At 43.1% G+C, this 17,946-nt stretch overlaps 1 protein-coding gene across 1 annotated transcript; it reads left to right on the top strand.

The window, feature by feature from the left end:
* Positions 1–2,688: 2,688 nt before the first annotated feature.
* Positions 2,689–8,958, top strand: LOC309404206 (uncharacterized protein; the record flags this gene model as incomplete). Its single annotated transcript, XM_081998594.1, has 7 exons — positions 2,689–2,815; positions 3,201–3,272; positions 3,526–3,660; positions 5,355–5,407; positions 6,040–6,123; positions 6,345–6,437; positions 7,898–8,958. 7 exons carry the CDS (start codon positions 2,689–2,691, stop codon positions 7,946–7,948), a joined length of 615 nt encoding a protein of 204 aa, XP_081854720.1. The 3' UTR covers positions 7,949–8,958.
* Between the last annotated feature and the right edge of the window lie 8,988 nt (positions 8,959–17,946).

Raw genomic sequence — 17,946 nt, forward strand, 5'->3', positions numbered from 1 at the left:
TACCTGTACCTCATGGTGGGTTAGCACATCTGAAATCTTTGTTTTGATCTAGATGTCTTTTTTGTTGTATGATGCCAGGAGGTACTTGGGCCACTGTAGGAGCTTTCCGTGTTCTCAGGGACAGGTGGTGAGGAACGGATTTTATTCTTGTGTACCACCATGACTAACTTTAAGAGTCATTTTGGCAGTACGACAGAGGCAATTAGGCCTCATGTCCCTAATGCTTCGTTACAGAAAGAGCAAGCTTGGTTTGAAAATGGTGTGGCATTCTAGGACGTCAATCCTGAGCCTCCGACGTGGACTTCATGTCAATTATTACTTTAATATTTGTCACGTAACTTTCAAAGTGGCACAAGTTGCATAAGAATCACCAATAACTGATGGAAGCGTACCACCTGTGTTTCCTGGGACTCCGGTACATTGAGTGTAAAATACAGAAAGCGATAAAGAACTTGGACAATCGAGGGAGGCAAGATGGAAAGGATGCAGTCTGTGTCCTGGCAAATTCCCAGCCCGCTCCGCCTCCACCACCCCGAGCGTAAAATGGGGATAATAATACTTGCAGAAGCGTTTAGGGCTATTTAAATGTTTGTGAACAATTTTGACCATGAAAAGAGCTAAGTATTATTAAAACTCCATTTCTAATTGTTAGAGTAGGTGATGGCATAGTAACGTGGGTGTTTAGTGTGTTCCTGGACAGACTCTGAAAGCATGTTTGGTTTTAGACAGCCTGTACTGCAGCCGCTCCTCTACCTACCAGTTGGGTTTAGGTTTTTGCCACGAATATTCCTATTAAAATTGTGAAGCACAAATGATTCATCCTGGGTGAGGGAAACATCCCTTTTGAAATACTGCCTGTTTTGTAAAGAATTAGTTGAGAAAATTCATTTTTTTTAAAGACAACCTTCTTTAAATTGGTTCTTTTTATCACAACAATTGAGAGATTTATGTTAAAATTTTCAGCAATTTTTACTATTTTTAAACAGGATTTTAAATTTCATCCTGTTCCTAATAAAGAAAAAAAAGTTGTGTAGCATGAACTGTCAGGAAGAATTTTGATGTTGCATGAAAAACACCAAAAAACTTTTCAATAATATTGTACTGGGTAAGCAACCAAAAGAGCGTAGGGTATTTCTACATCAGCATACAGTATGTTTTTAATGTATTTATTGACAGTTTGTAGTTGTTTGAATATCCCTTACTACAATATAGTCTACAAAATAGACATTTTTCTAGCCAAATGCCATCACTGTATACATAAACTAATGTAAGAATAAATAATTTTACCATCCTTCTGGACTGTGTGTGGTATATATTCCTTTTGGCTGGATTTAAGCAGACTTTTTAGAAGGATGTTGAGTACTGGATATTTGTTCACAATCCAAAGAAAACCCGACACTGCTTTAGATTAAGAATCAATGTGGTTCACAGATATTTTGGTTTATACTTGCGTGTCATAAAGCAGCTGTGCATAGAAGTTCAGCAAGTTCTAAGCTAAGCTAGATCAGATGAAGATCAGTGAGGTCCAAGGATCCATCGGAATCACAACAGGATACTGTTTCTCTTCGGAGCAGGTTTGGGTTCAGCTGAGGTCGGATTTGCTCAGCTCAGGCCAGTAACAGATGAGTTGCTTCAGTATCCCATGATTACTTCATGCTTGAGAACATGGTATTTTAAAAATGGGAATGGAAAGCTTGGCGGTGTGTTCCAAAGCGTTGGAAGCCAGCTTGGGAAACATGTTAGCATTGCACTCCGCTTCCCTGTGAGAGCACAAGCACCCGGTGGGTGCCAGGCGCTGTCCCACGGCCGGCAGGGTGGTGCTGAGGCACAGCGCTAGAACTGTGCCGCTGCAGGCAGCACGAGAGCAGCCCTCACGCGGTGGGAGGGAGCGGGAGACGAGGTCCTGGGGCAGGACTTAAGCACCCTTAGTTGATTTACTAGGTACTTACATATCTAGATACTTCTATATTTAGATACTTAGATATATTATATAGATATAAGGAAGAAATTTTTGACAATGAGGGTGGTGAAGCCCTGGCCCAGGTTGCCCAGAGAGGCGGTAGATGCCCCATCCCTGGAAACATTCCAGGTCAGGTGGTCCATCTAGTTGAAGCCGTCCCTGCTCACTGCAGGGGGCTGGACTTAATGGCCTTTAAAGGTCCGTTTCGACCCAAAGATCCGATGATTCTATGATTTACAGCCAATGCTGTGTGACCCCACACCTGTGCGTGTGGAGAAAAAGACGTGCAGAAGGCCTGTGTCCGCGCACCGGTGCACAGCAGGGGCGTGCTGCGCCTCCATGGCAGGAGCCGCGGCCGGACGTGGCTCAGCCCGAACCGCCCCCTGGGAGCCGCGACAGGCGCAGGCGCTGGGCTGCAGCCCGTGAGGGCCCGCTGCAGGGCTGAGCAGCGGCCGGAACCGAGCAAGCGCAACGGCCCCTGCTGGCCGGGCAGGGTGGGCGGTGCGGTGCGGTGAAAAAGGCGGGGAGGGAGGACGAAGGAGCCTTCTTTGGCAGCACTTCCGGGTCGCCAGCCGGGGCGCGGCGGGGCCTGGGCCGCCTTTAGGTAAGCGCGGCGGCGGGAAGGCAGCCGGGGCGGGTTAGGCAAGGAGGGTCCTGCGAGCCGCCGCGCCGGACCCGCACCAGACCCGGCCGCGGGGCGGGGGTGGGAGCCGGGCTTCCCTCAGGAAATGGCGGCGCGGCCCGTACGCGCCTGTGTGCTGGTCGGCGGCGCGGCGCGGCGCGGCCCGGCCAGAGCGGGAGCCCCTCCCGGGCCGCGGGCTGCCGGCGAGGCTGGTGGAGGTCGTGAGTGGGTGGGTGAGTGCCGGCGCGGCGGGCGCAGGGCGGGTCGGGACGCGAGGCCCCGGCCCTCGGGCTCGGGGCCCTGCTGGCGGCTGCAGGCGGGCCGCGGGGCGAGATCTCGTAATCCATCGATGACCTGAAATGCAGCTGCCGTGGCGAGCGATACAGCGTAGGCACTAACGGCCACGAAAAGAGATTTGGCCTCCGATTCCTGATGCCAGAGGATGAGAGCCTGAACGTGCCCTTCATCATAGCGGCATGCAGCTTGGTAGGAGCGGTGAGGGGCTGCCCCGAGCAGTGCTCGCCGGTTTCTGCTGTGCCCGCACTGCGCTTTTCTGTTCTTAATCTCCCAAAGTCTTTTGGGAGTGGTGTTACTGAATGTGCTTTTGTCTCTGACTAGATATGGATAACAGGAAGGATGAAAAAAGTAGGACACTGTGTGCAGCTGCACAGGAAGGGCTGAATGTCCGAGGTAGGCATTGGTGATCTGTTTCCATGCTACGGCGTTGCGTGTGGTATCCTTTATGTCGGTTACTGTGTTTGACCCCGATGTTGGGCGCTGTCACTCACTAACAGTAGTAGACCATGGCACACTGAAGAGGGGCAAAAAAAACGGAACCAACCCCTCAACATAGAGGTTTGTTGCGTTTAAGTTCTGCGAAGAGTCGTTTTTGTAGATGGCAGTTACTAGGACGCTTGTCACTGTTGCCTTGTGTTATCCTCAGGAAAAGAAAAAAGGAAACGAAAACGCAGTAGAAGCAGATCATCATCCATTTCATCTGCATCGTCTTCTAGCACTACATCCTCTTCTTCCTCCTCATCATGCTCATCATCAAGGTCGTCTTCTTCAAGTAGCAGAGGTAAGCTACCCTCCATGTGCACACATGATGTTTACCAGTTTTGATAGCACTCCTGGAAACATTTAAAGCTAATTTTAAATGTGGCTAAACCACCACAAAGTGACAGTGTAGAATGCCAGTGTTGCCTGTTCAGGTTGTTTCTCTCGGAACCCTTTTCCTCTTGCTGTCTTAAGGTACGTCTTTACACATGGTATGCAGCGTTCCTCTCTTAATGTAAATAACTTCAAAAGAGAAACTGCCATTCAAATAAATGTTACTTTGTAACAATATGCTGTATATATTTAAAACTCTGTGTTCATTATACTTTCAAAACACAGATCTTTTTCTACTTCACCCATCTAGCAAGACCAGATAGGGTTTTTGATTTAGTCTTCCTTTGGTCTTAACATTTCAAGCATTGACTTTGAGGACTCATGTGAAGTTTATTAGTACCAATGACCAAGTTCAGTGGGAACACATATGCAAGCAGTGCAGGATTGAGACTTTCCATACTAAGCTGCCAGTTTTTACTTGGAGGGCTTGGGGTAGATTGTATACGGGAGTAAGTGCAGTTTTTTTCTATGCATATAACTTGTGACATCGAGGGGCATGCACTGCTGATTGTAACAGGACTGCATTGTTTTGATATTCTGTATCAAAATATTTGGTATCACTGCAGGTAAAGTGATCAAATTGCCATTTTTAAATAAAATGTGTCAGGCTAAACACTGAAGTGTGTTTTCTATGATTGGGAAATCCTGATGAAAAGTTTTAACATCAGTGTTGGCTGAAACTTCACCATCTGGTACAGGACCTTATATTTGTGACTGTGTATTCCACAGTTAAGAAAAACTTCTCTTGAAGCAGGTCTGTATGGAAATACTACTTGTTCTCATACTTCAGCAGCTTGATTCAATGTATCTGACATAAATAAATTCTGAAAATATTCAAATCTATGAACTTGTACATTTGATTGGATGAGGTCTTCCTTTCTTCTTGAACTAATTTTACCCCATGTGATATGCTCTAAAACTTTAAAAAGAATTAAAATGCCATGTCAGACACTGACTGTGTGAACATGCTTGACATGCTTTCCGGCTCATCTTTTGGAGGGATGTCAAGAAACGTGTCTGAGGAAAAAAACATTCTGAATTAGGCTCAAGTTATCAGTCTGCATGCTCAGAGATTTGCTAAAACTTTACAGCTAAAATTTTCCTAAGTTTTCGCATTCACAGGAGAAAGCAGACAATCTAGCAAAATGTCCTACAAGGGCATGTTTAAGCAAATCTATTTACTTCATCTAGACAAGAAAAGATCTAAAGTAATAGAGCTAAGACAGATCTATAGGTGTAGGTAGTTGCCATTATGGAGGAGGAGTGAAAAAACTGTGACTTTCAGAGCAATGAGCTGCGGAAAGAAGAGAGAAATATTGTCTCTATTAATATAATAGATTGGTATAAGTAATCATGGAGTAAATCAGGTATTTTCAGTTTCCATGTTAGACCAGTAAGTGGCAGTAAGTTAATGTGTTGCTTTCCTCAGGGTTAGTTTCAGCCAGCATTTGTGTGTGTGTGTATGTGTGTGTGTGTGTATATATATATGTAGCTGAATTAAAGCATTTTCTTCTAATGCTTTACACTTCTGTGTGCATTCTGTAAAACGAAGTGCCTTTTTCAGAATACTAAACTTAGAGCGTTTTGTTTTGGTTTTTTTAGAGTCTCCCAAGTCTAAATCAAAGAAAAAGAAAAAAGAAAAGCACAACAAAAAGGTAAACATTTACTAAGAGAAATAAGTTGTTAACAAACAGAAAATAGTTCTTCATATTTCGATAACCTTCAATGTCATGTAAGATGTAATGCTTTTGTCTGTGGCTATGTAAATCTGAATCGCGCTTTTAGCATTACAGCAGGTGAGCTGACAGGTTGGCATATATTTGACTGTATACTAAAGGAGAAATAATTTAAAGGTTCCTTTTGTCAGTTGTTTCTGGTCCAGCTAGAATTTAGAGTAGTCTCTGAAGAAAAGAGAAGTGGGGAGTCTTGATAACTTTGTATAAGTTCTGTTAGAAGAAACTATCTCTAGTCAGACAGAGAGTGGCAGATTCTTGCTATTGTAATTTTTCTTTCTCGTTGCGTTAGGACCTTCTGTTCGGTGATTTTTGTATATTGGGGTTACATTAAAAGAGATATAATTAGGGGTCAGACCATTTCTGTTTCTCAGGATCTCAAGGGTTGCCAACCCTGCTGCACTACTTCCTGTGTACTTCAGGTAGTACCTATTCAGCAGTGGTAAGGGCAAGCAGTAGTGGCTGTCATGACTAGCCGGAGTGTTAAGAGCTACTTGTGGATTTCCTTTTTTTGCCCTTGTGAATCTGTAAGCATAAGTGTCTTATACTTGCAGAAAAGGAAAAAAGAGAACAAAATGAAGAAAAAGAAAGAAAAGAAGAAAAAGAGAGAGAAAACAGGACCTGTCCAGCTTTCCAAGGTATGCTTGTGTGAGTGTGAAGTTCCATTATATTTCTTATCTAAACACTTAATCTGTCCTGTCATAACACCACCAGTTTTGTCATCAGCAACTAGAGACCCATCTCTTGTTTTGGACAGTTAGGGAGTATAAAAGATCATTGTCTGTAATTTTATTTAAGATTTGTAACGTTACAAAATAAAGCAAAGCCTATGTCTTTCTAATGTGTGATCTCATTTTAGTTCTTTAAAAACAAAAAGAAGAATGAAAACTACAGCATGATAACGGGAAAGAAAATTAAGATGAAAATAAAGAAGACTAAGAAGGATAAAGAGGTAAGGGTTAAAATAGTCTGTATATCCCTAAGGGAAAATACTCTATCTTTTAGTGTCTTTTTAATAGTAGTCTTTTGTAGAAGAGAAGATCTTACAGTTAGGAGTTGTAAATTGATTGTTGCTTTTAATGTGGCTATGATGCAATCTGAGAAGTTCTAATTCATTCTTTTGGCAGGTGTTGTGTTGTGAGTGGGCTTGGAAAGCTCAGGCATGAGTAGATAAACCAAAGGATGCTTGTGCAGGTTCTTAGAATTTCAGTCCATAATGTTTAGCTGATTCGTGCCTTTCTCTGTTCATTTAATTTGCACTGTTTTTAATTGACCTCATCTTCTTCCAGTCTCTTGTGATCAGTTGTGGTAATTGCTGCTTTACTGTGTTTTTCTAACGCATGAGAGAGTAGCCATTATTTAGAGAGGAATTAAAAAAAGATGATAGTAGCATTAGGACCTCATGCTCATGCATTCTCTCAAAGCAGTCACATCTTTTTGCTGAGATACCTAGGGAAATAGGTATCATGAATAGCATTTTGTGCTATAGCTATGGGTGTTTGGACTCAGCACTTCAGTAATATGTTCACTCCTTTCAGCAGTTGCCACACGTTAGAGTGATCTGCAGAGGGCTTCTGGTACTACTCAGTATGTGTTAGAAGTGTTACTTTGCTGAGGTATCCAGTTTGGCTGATTCAGCTGTAACAAGTTCATTATATAGCTTCCAAAGCAGATCTGAGCATTCAAAGTTAAATTTGATCAAAAATACATTATCTTTCTGTGGCAGTGAAGTTTGTGTTAAATTGTGCTGAATGCTTGCTAGCTCTATCCCAGTAACCTGCTCGTTAAAATATTTCATGTCAAGTATTTGATGTTGGTCCTTTTTTGATTGGTGTCCATGGTCATGAACATGCTGAACTGAGCAACATCCATTCTTCACAATAGTTTAAGATTCAATGATTGTTTTAAAAATTGTGATTTTTGAAAACACTGGAAACAAATGTTTTGACTGTTCAGGCCATCAGTTATGTAAAGAAAGAACCTAAATTCATGGTTCCCTTTTTCTTATGCTGCAAGCTGCTGCTTATGCATAGAAGAAAAACCCAAGATACTTCCCAAAGCACAAGACTTGCTGTGGCCTCAGACACCAGAGAATTGCATCTCTCTTGGTTGTGAGCTACATGATGACAACTCAATGGAGCCTCCACGGGGAGACACTTAGAAAATGTATCACGAAATAGTGACAGTGACAGCTTGTCTCCTATAGCATCACGCCTGAGTACCAGTTGCCTTGCACTTCGTCCAGGCACTCACACCTAACTGGTAGCCAGTCATATCCAGCTGTTTGAATGTGGTAGCATTTGTTGTGCAGCATGCTGAGATGCGAAAGCCCCACAGAAAGCAGGGTTATGCAGCCTTGGTCCACTGAGTACAGGTCTGTTAAACCACTGCCTCTGCTTTTCTGCTCCACAGAGAGACCGGAACCGTGCAGAACTCCTTGAATTTCTGAACTCTGCCTTATAATGGGAAGAGTGCTGACCAAGGACTTGTAAATATACCAAGCCAATGATCATCATGCCTAGCAAAACACTGAAAGGAGACTCGGGGAAAAGGACTGAAAAGAAGACAGTCGGGATGTCCTTTTTTAATGGCAAAATGAAGAGCAACTGGTAACTTGTTAATGAAGATCTATGTCCTCCTTTTGAGATCCTAAGGCAATAGCCAGGCTGTGGTGTTTTAGAAGAGCCTAAGAGTGTGGTGTTGGCAATGATGAGAAATGACACACTGAAGTCGAATAATGTAATTTCTATCCTAACTGCATGCAGAACGCACTCTTAATTTCAAATGTCTTAATGTTTCTAGTAGTTTAAGCAAAGCAGAGTATTTGTAAATGTCTATTTGAAAGATGAGGCATTTATATATGTATATTTTTTCCAGTAGTGGTTTTACTTGTCCTAAAGAGCAAGTTGTAAATAGAACATGCTTTTACATAAATAATTTTTTGACAGTTCATTTACTCATGTATTATTTTCTTTCAGAGTTTGAGAGATGATTTTTCTCTGGATGGTTCATTGCTCTCACTAGAAAGTGTAACAGTAAAACACTCTAGAGCGATAATGGTAGCTGAATGATTTCTATCCTGAAATAGAAGCAGGAAAGGTCTCTTTTTTTTTTTTCTTTATCTGGATCAGCTGTTCAAAGGCAGTTCACAATAGGTAGTTTACCTTCCACATGTGGAGTTGCAGTTTCTAGATCCAAAAACTCTGGAGTTTAGGCCTGCCTTTCTGGTCCCGTGAGCTGTGTGTCAACTCTCCTTCCATCTGAAGTGCCGCAAGACACGTATCGCTTATCTTAGCCTAATGAAAAGAGAAAGAGCTGTAGGAATGATGCTGAGGCAGGCAGTGACAGTGACCCTCCAGGTGTGTTGACAGTCCACGGTGAGATGAGACAGGTCTGGTCGTGCAGCTGGAGCCCAACATAACTTTGTGTGTGTTAGACTTGGTACTTTGCACCGTGCTTTCTCACTTCTTCCCTCACTTGACTTTTGATTTTACCCAGCAGGCCCCTGTGTACATAACCCTGATGTGGCAATTCCACTTGAATCCCTTGCGTAGCAAGTGCTTGTCGGGAACCGCAGTTCAGGAATGCCTGAAAAAAGGAGTCAAGGGTAGTTGACTTTGACAAGAGTATCAGGTGTACAGTGGTCAGAGTGTGGGGACTTCATTAAAGAGCAAACAAACAGAAGACTCTGCATCTGTGTCTGCCGTGGTGTTTTAAGTAAATCTGAAGATTTGTACCATTGCTCAAAGGATAATTTTAAAACTCTTTTCATGTGTGACACCTTCTGAAAATGCTAGAATTCGGCCTGTTCCCTAGATTTTTTTTGTTCTGGTTTGGTTTTGTGAAACATCTAGCAATTGTTGCAGAGATGTAACTCTTTAGAGGCTGAAGCCCCTGATCCAGAAGAGCAAGTCCCTACATCCTTATGAACATGAAACATGAAAACACATAGGTAGTAACTGGAGTTTCCTGGACTTTTAGCCTGATCATGGAAGCTTTTTTTGGAAGCACTGTTCTGAAATGTCAGTAGGGGAAAAAACAAACAAACAAATTCATGGGGATCATGCTTTGATTTATGCTGTTTTGGTATCTTCTAGCTAGCAATGCCAAAGCATCTTGCCCAAATAAGCAACTTCTATCTCTGGGCTTCTCTTAACAAGATTAATCCCAAACACACTCTTAGAAGGCACTAACATCCTTGCCATTCCCTAGGTTATAATTTATGTAAAGATAGTATCATTTCCTGAAAATTTAGGTGGGGGAGGGGAGTAGAAATTTGGAAGATGGTAAGCAAATGGTAATAGGAAACCAGAGACAGCACTTGTAAAGACCTGCATTGGTTGGAAAGTTCAGACTTAATTGAAATAATTTGCTTTTTGCTGCCTTATTCAAGATCGGTCAAGATTGTAAAAACACCTTTCACTGTTCCATGCTAGTACGGAAAAGGCAGAGGGCCTTTAGTAATATGATGTGGTCTGTTCCTTTCTTAGGGTTTTGGTAGTTGCCAACTCTTGACTACAAAATGAGTCAGACCAATTCTTTTAAAAAAAAAATTAAAATCTGTTTCAGGACAGAGGAATTTTTCCTGTTCAGTTTTGACATACTGGATATTGTTTGGTGATGCTTTAACATAATTCTATGCCAGCATTTACTGCTAAGCTATTGTTTCTTTTAGAAAGCCAGGCTGTTTAAGTTCTGTGGCAGTGATTCCGTTTTATTCCCTCCTGCCCCATCAGTTTTAAGTGCTGTCTGAAACTTCACAGCAGTTGCTGCTTTTATAAGTCTCTTTTTTCTTTCCTACCCATCTCCATGTAGATTCTCAGGTTTCTAAACAGGTTTAAATCCATGTTGCATCCTTTCTTTCCCCACAAGCACTGAGATCACCTGCATCTTCTGGGGACTGAGTGTCTTTGAGGTTGCTGTTTGGAGCTGGCCAACAGATTCCAGTCTCTAGTGAGTACAGGCCCATACAGCTAGAATAATTGTCCATGCCTTGCTGCCTCAGGAAGGAAGTTAATTTTGTTGACCTTTTCACTAACGCACAGCTTCTTAATAACTGCTTCAGATTATTGTTGCTGCAGCTGAAAGGCTGAATCAGATGCAAAGGTTATGACAGTAAGGTAAGAGATGTAGAGGAATGTGATGAAATACAGATTGAGAAATTTGCATGAGGGAACTGTGAAGTGGTGTGGGATGTCGACCTGATACGCAGATGGCTGATAGAGAGTCTTGCTACCAGGATGCAAAAAAGTGCATGTCATGGGGAAAGATGAAGGCTGGAACAACAGAACAAAAGAAAAGGTATGAGGTAGGGATGGAGGGAGACTGCTGCTGTCCAAAGTCATGGAGTTGGGCAGAGGTCAGGTGATAAGGAAGGGGCTGCAGATGCTTACCTGGCTGGACCAGTTGAGATTCTTGCTAAAATGCTGAATAATAGAAGTCTTTCAGATGTGAAACATACTTTTTTGTGTGTGTGACAGTCGTCTTTATCACACTTGCTTTCTGTGTCCCTGCACTGTTTGTCATTCTGGGAATCATGCAGAACTCAACTGAATTTTTTTAATAACAGAAATTCCAAAAACAGAAGTCACTGGGGTGGAAAGGAGAAGGGCCTAGTCTCTGAGTTGCTGCTGCCATGCCCATCCTCTTTGGCACCGTTGTGCTACAAGCGGCAGAATTGGTAAGACTTGGGATCTCTTTGCCTGTTGCTCTTTAAGCCCTTGCTACCCACACTAGTCCTACCTCCCACTTGCTGTGCTGTAGTTAGGCATAAATGTAAAATGGCTGTGTGGTTTTCATTGGTCCCATGGTGGAGGGTGCTCATTTGGACCTCCTGTTTCTAGTGAGTAATTGCTGTGAAGCAGGAAAGGAACCAGGTATTTCTAAAGAACTTTCCACAATTGATACAACTGGTAGTAGTCCAAAAAGTTATTGGAAAGGGATGGAGCACAGTTACATAAATTTCTTATGCAGGAAAAACAGGCAAAAGCCCAAACATGAAAGAATGGTTGATGGAAGTAATTAAGTGATTCAGCCAGTTCTCAAGGGCAATGCAATTCGTTGTTACTCTGGTTTCCTTTATGATTTGCCTGAACTTGACTCCTTTGCTTGTGCAAAAATGTACAAGAGATCAAGATGAGAAAATACTTAGAAATACCACTTTGTCTTGGAAGTACTTGCCTTCATTGAACTAAGATGTATCATCCTGCAGTGCTGAACAGAGCCTGGTTAATATTTAGTGTGATTAAACTTAGGCAAGTTGTGCTGTTTTGATGTACTTGGATGTTTCATGCTGCAGGAACATATGAACTTCCCAGTCGTCTTCTGCAGCAGGGAAAACTGAGAGCGCTCTATATGCAGGAGAAAAGCAGAGGTCAGAGAGGCTGAACTAACCTGCCCTGGGGTCGCCTGCTGAACCTGCCCTGGTGAGGTGTGGGTGGTGGCTTTGACCACTGGATGGAGCTCTGATGCGCTTTGTTGTGCTCCTGGTCTTCCCAGTGCATATTTAGAAACAATTTTCCAAAGTTCTTGCTCAACTCTCAAGGTTGGGAGCTCCATTCTCATTTGGGCACTCCATGAAATGGCTGGATTTTAAGCGGTAGTGAGTCCTCCTGAAGAATGAGAGGTCCTGGGCACACCTGAAAATCTCCAGTCTGTTACTTGGTTATATTTGAAGCTATTGGGTGATAAGCTTTTGAGGAGCTGTTTCTTAAAATTACTGGCAAACACGCAGCCTTCTAGTTCTGTCTCTGGACAAAAGGAATCATCACAATTACTGTTCAGTGCAGAGATCATGATTAATTTGGCTGTTGACAACGGGTATTTTTTCCCTGCCTGTTCAATTTTGGTCTTTAATTGTGATTCACAAGGAGTATGAAACTTCTAGTGTTTTCTGAGGGAAGAGCAGGACATGGTGCTGGGGGCTGTAAGGAAGCATTTTTTGAGCCCTTTCAGTCACTGTGAAGAACATCATTAATATCTGGTCTGATCCATTGATCAGAGAGGCACAATGTTTAAGATGACAACTGTTCTGGTAGCAGCAGGCTGGCCGCTGGTGCTGTCTTCCAATAAGGCGCTAAACACTGTGGCCGTGAACAGGTGGGAGACCTGCCAGCAGGTGGCACTGCTGTCCAGCTGGACTGTCGGAAATTAATTGTAGGGGTTGGTGGTTTGGTGTTTTTTTTTCCAACCTTTGGACATTGGCTTTGCACTTTCTTATTCTGAAAGCCTATAATTAGCCTGCAAAGACCTAATTATGTGTTGTTTATGGGGAACGTTTGTTACTGCAGTTCTATGAATTTAATCCAGTCTTTGTTCATTTCTTGCTCTTGGCTGTGCTGTGGACAGACAATAAGTCTCTCCTAGTGCACTGAAGGCAGAAGGAAGCCTTTAACTTCTAAGTAGTTGAATGCAACAGGAGCAAGTTGCTGAGAGCCAGCAGGAACCTGGAAAGCTGCTGAGTTCTTCAGAAACTGCACCCTGCTCTTCTGCATTTCTTAAGTAATTTCAGACCTCCAGTGCCAGAATATAGGAAAAAAAAAAATATATATATACCTGAGAAGTATTTTGCTGTCACTGCTTCATACCACATCTAGTTATTTAAATAGTCTTCAGACTAAATTAGATGCAATCTGTTGCTGTAGGCAGCCTGACGCTGCAGAGAATAAGGTTGGAAAATGTACTGCACACGAACTGTGACCTGATAGAGGCCTCTGAGAATATGGCATTGTGATCACTAAGCAGCTGTAACAGTAGTTACATTCTGAGAGTAGATACTCTGATGTAGAAAACACATATGCTCTTTCCCACACTTCTGCAGTATCTGCTACTGAGTCTGATTAGATTTATTTGGTAGAGGCAAAATGTAGTTGTGATTAAAATATAGATGCTATATTCTGGTTATCTAGCCAAGACCCTATGAAGTTGATATTTTATGAAGTATACTGTATACACAGATAAACATAAATCGCTTCTTGTAGCCCTTTTCCTCACCTTTTCATCATGTTTATTAAGATCTCACCCTGCAAAGATATTCCCTAAGTTTGAGAACATCTTTGTGCAGCAACTGCACAGAAAGTACAGTGGGAGACCTGGGCCGGAGACCCGCCTCTCCTGGGATCTTTCTGATGTAAGCAAGCCAGCTTGAAGCATGGCTTGTCTGATCATACAAAGGGAACAAGAGGTCCCTTGTGCTGACAGCCCACAGCATGGACGGCAGTACCAGGGAAAGGCAGGCGCTGAGATTATGATGTCTTTGCCTGGCACAGGTGGGTGGAACTGAGGAAGGCTTAATAGCCTGGCCTCTGTTGCAGGGCACAACCAAAAAAGGCATTGACTCATGCAGTCCAGTGCTTGTCAGAATGTTTTTGAGGCAAAGTGACTGACAGTGCATTGTCCTTTATCAGGGAGGTGTAGCAGAACACAAGGAATATCAGAATGGCCATCCAGTCAAGGCCTCGTTGACCATAGCTCTCAACCTGGGAGAGGCCTGTACCAATGTTTTGGGGAAGTAGCGTAAGCAACACCACAGAGAGATTTGCTTGTCCACAGCTTTAGTCAAGGAACAGCTTAAGCCCTGTGCTGTTAGACTGCATCCTGACCGCTGTAGTTTACTAACCCACTGAACTTGCGTAGTCCCCTTTTGGAGCCACTCATTTGTCTGATCTCCAGAATGTGCTGAGCATTCAAAGCAATCCATACTTCAGTAATGCTTTGTGGGGAAAAATTTACTTCCTTTTAACACACGCATGCTTTGCATGTGTAAGGCTTAGCAGATGGCCTCAGAAGGCTCAGGGCTCCCTCTGCTAATATTAAGGTGTTCTAGTACCCAGTACAGAATCAACAGGAGTGATTCAAAAGTATCTGGAAACAAAACATCCATTTTGCCATAAATAGCTTCTCATTTTATGGTAATACTCATTAATGTAAGATGTGCTTGGAAGCATGTTTATGAAGACTTCAAGATTGTATCTGTAAACCACTTAGGTTCAGATAACTTCAGACCTTTGCAGTTCTTTCTTTAATCCTGGTTATTTATCACCTTAGATCTTGGGATCTGTTTGTAAAGGTAGCAAGATAGAAAATAGGCAGCTGCATTTGTAGCCTGTAGAGAGAGGATGGGGTTATTTATTTGTTTAGATCAAGTGCCTTTACCATTCTTGCCTTCTGCCTTTGATACATACATGATGCACAGTAGGGTACTGAAACAGCAGTTGTGTTTGGCTAGGTGTGGACAGATTATATTTCAGGAGACTTTACAACAAGTACAAAAAATTGTTTTCTATTTCACAGCTTTGCTTTAATTCTCTGAGCTTCTGTGATGAAATGTATAAACAGTGCAATCTCAGCAGACAGGTATTTCCTGCGAAGCTTACTCCAATTCCCCACGGCGTGATAGCTGTCTGAACTATATGCTGATATGGGTGAGGAACCTCACCTCCTGCACACCTTTTCTGGCTGCCACAGCCTGTGGGCCAAGCTCATCTGTAGAAGCCATAGAAGCAGGGCTGCATAGTCTCTCTCAGGTGAGTAGCGACTCTGAAGTGTTGGCCCCTTGAAGCTGAGCAGTGCAGCTGAGCTGCTATAGAGGTGGTGTTAGAATGTATAGCAAGTCTAGGACTGCTTTTTCCTGGGTGTAACAATGTCCTTTGGACAGCCTAATATCAACAAGGAGGAAACTGATGCTCTGGGCCGATACCAAAATCCTTGCTCAGTTGTGAGAGAATGATTGAGGATTTAGAATGATTCTTGTTCAGTTCACTTGTTTGTTTGTTAATGATGTTGTGCTGCTATTTCACTTTTTATTCTTCTCAATGAATTAAGACACTGGACTAGCTCTCAGGAGGGGCTAAGAGCAGATCAGAGAGTCTCATCAAGGCTGTGTAGAAATGTTGTTTTTTCTACACTAGCAAATAGTGCAGCCCAGGAGGAGCAGAGCTGTGGAGTCAGACAGTTGTCGGTGAGGACCTGATATTCACACTATACAAGTTTCACAAGGGTTTATTTCAGACCAGCATTAGTCCAGCTTTGTGGTCTGTGAGCCAGCTGCAATGGATCACTTGAGTTAGCTTCCTCCAAAAGCAATCTGGTTTGCCTACTGTGCCTACCCACGGACCATGGCACAGTAGGTGGGGACAATCAGGAGTTGCATGTTCCTGATTTGAACTAAAATGCTAAATTAGTCACACAAAATGTAGAATTAGGGCAAGGCAGGCATGGGTGGGTAGTTGTTGCCACACTCTGTGACCAAAGGATCATTTATGGTTCAGTCTACAGGATTCCTTAGAACAACGAGCACCACAAGTACAATGCAGCAGTTGTGTATCCTAACCACCTCCCCAGCTCTCCTTTAGTACCTGCTGGTGCGCACACACTGCAGAAGGTCACAGTCAGTCTCCAAGCAGCAGACTGTGGGCAAACATGATACTACTTCTATACCTTTAAGAGTACTAGATAGCATGTAGTAAGACTAGAAGCCTCATAGCTTGGTATCTGAATATCCCTTTATCATCAGATGCTACTGTGAGCCCAGTGTAACTTGCAGAAGAGTTATGGGGAGAATGATACTGTTTAAACATTTTGATTACATTTTATCATGGAAGTAGAAACTAAAGGTAAGTTGAGGCACAACAGCTGTCGCAGGCACTGCCAGAACCTGGCCTCCATAACATACATGGCTTTGACCAAAGGTCAGGTTTGTCTCCCTTTCCTGGCTGTTAAACAAGAATGGTGTCGGCTAGCTGGAGGTTGTTAATGAAGGACACAGTATAATCAGAGGTTGCTGTGATAGTGTAAACACCCTTCAGATGATTTCCTTGGCTTTGTACATTGATGTACGGAAGTTAGTTACTCTTCATTCTCCTTAAGAAAGAGTGAGCACATTACAGACACTGCACTGTAACAAAGAGCTTTATGTCAGTGTGTCAGAATGTCCCATCTCTCCCAGCAGTCCATCAAATACTGCATCAATACAGTCAATAGTGAAGGTGTCAAAATAGAATGCGAGTGCAAATAAAATGACTACAAAGCTGTAGCATGAAAATCATGAACTCATCTCAGCCTTCAGTACCATGCAGTGACTTGCAAATACAATAAAAAAAGATGGTTAACTTTTTTTCCAAACAGGAATTTCTCTGCAAATTGTGGTGAACCCTTCCTAGAGATCCCACATCTAGACAGCTAAGGCTATGCTAAGTATGTCAAGCCTTTGTTTTTACTTCGTATACACAATCAATCACATTACTTCACAAGGACATACAGTGAAAAACAGCAAGCTGACTGGCAGAAGGCTTTAAATGCTCCCCTCATTCACCTAGAGTTGAAATAGCATGTCCCAAACTGGATGCTGTAATTGGAAGCCCTGAGTTTTAATTAAAAGTGAGCTTCTGCTTTCTGTCCCTAGGAGGGTTGCTGGCAGGAGAGTTTACCAAGGGACTAGAAACTACAGCCTGGTGCTACTAAGAAAGCCTTGTGTTCAATCTTAGATAGCCCAGAGGGGAGAGAGAAAAGCCAGAATCCCACAGTCTTCAAGAGCTCTCAAGGGTTTGATCTTGATCTTTATTTTATGCTGCCCCCCCATCTCTGGAAGAAACTGCACATTTCTACTCTAGGATAGATTTCATGTTCTGGAATTCTTCCCAGAGTTGGCAGAGCTTCAAAGGGTTTTCTCTTGGCTGTTGTACCCACATGCTGCTGAAAAGGTCCCCAGGGAAAAAGAGTTGGAAACGGGCAAAAGAAAAACAAATCTACAGGGTCTTCCAGGAGGCTATACCCCACTGGGATGATTCCCCAGAAGCCAGTCATACAGGGAAATCCCTCTCTTCCTTCCCCATCTCCTGTTGGTCAACACAAAGCTTCCTAGCCCCTGGCATCTCTACAGGACCCATGGTTTTCACACCATGCCATTCTCTTTCCTTTGCTGGTGAGAGCTCTCCCTACAGATGCTGAGTTAGGGCCTCAGCAGGCTTCTCCTGTTCCTTCAAGGTCTCAGCAGAACCATGCTGGCCTACAAGCCACTCAGTTTGCATTAAAGATTCTTTTGTAATAGTATCAACTCACTGGCCAGCAGCATGTGATACTGGAAAGCTCTCTTGTGAGCATTCATGGGAGAAGACTGAGGGCAAACCTTCAGCTACCAGAGCTCTTCAGTCACAGCAGCAGCTTGTTTAAATTATCTCAACTACTGCAGCTGTACAAAGAGCCCTGCAGATGAATGCCAGTTCCCTTCACCCTTCTCTGTACATTGATACTGTACTTCAGTACTCTTTCAGGCTTAGCCACAAACATTAATTTCAGCCCACTGACTTATTACTGGGATGTGGGGTGGAGCACTTACCTCAGCAACACAGAACACTGAGGACCAAGAACAGCATTTGATACAGCACTGATCCGCCTGTATATTTACACAGCAGGTTGGTACATTTCTATCTGCTCTGCAGGTGCAAGGTTCAGGGGGTTCTGCC

This window comes from Phaethon aethereus (assembly GCF_964289735.1).
Source record: "Phaethon aethereus genome assembly, chromosome: 3".
Lineage (NCBI taxonomy): Eukaryota > Metazoa > Chordata > Aves > Phaethontiformes > Phaethontidae > Phaethon > Phaethon aethereus.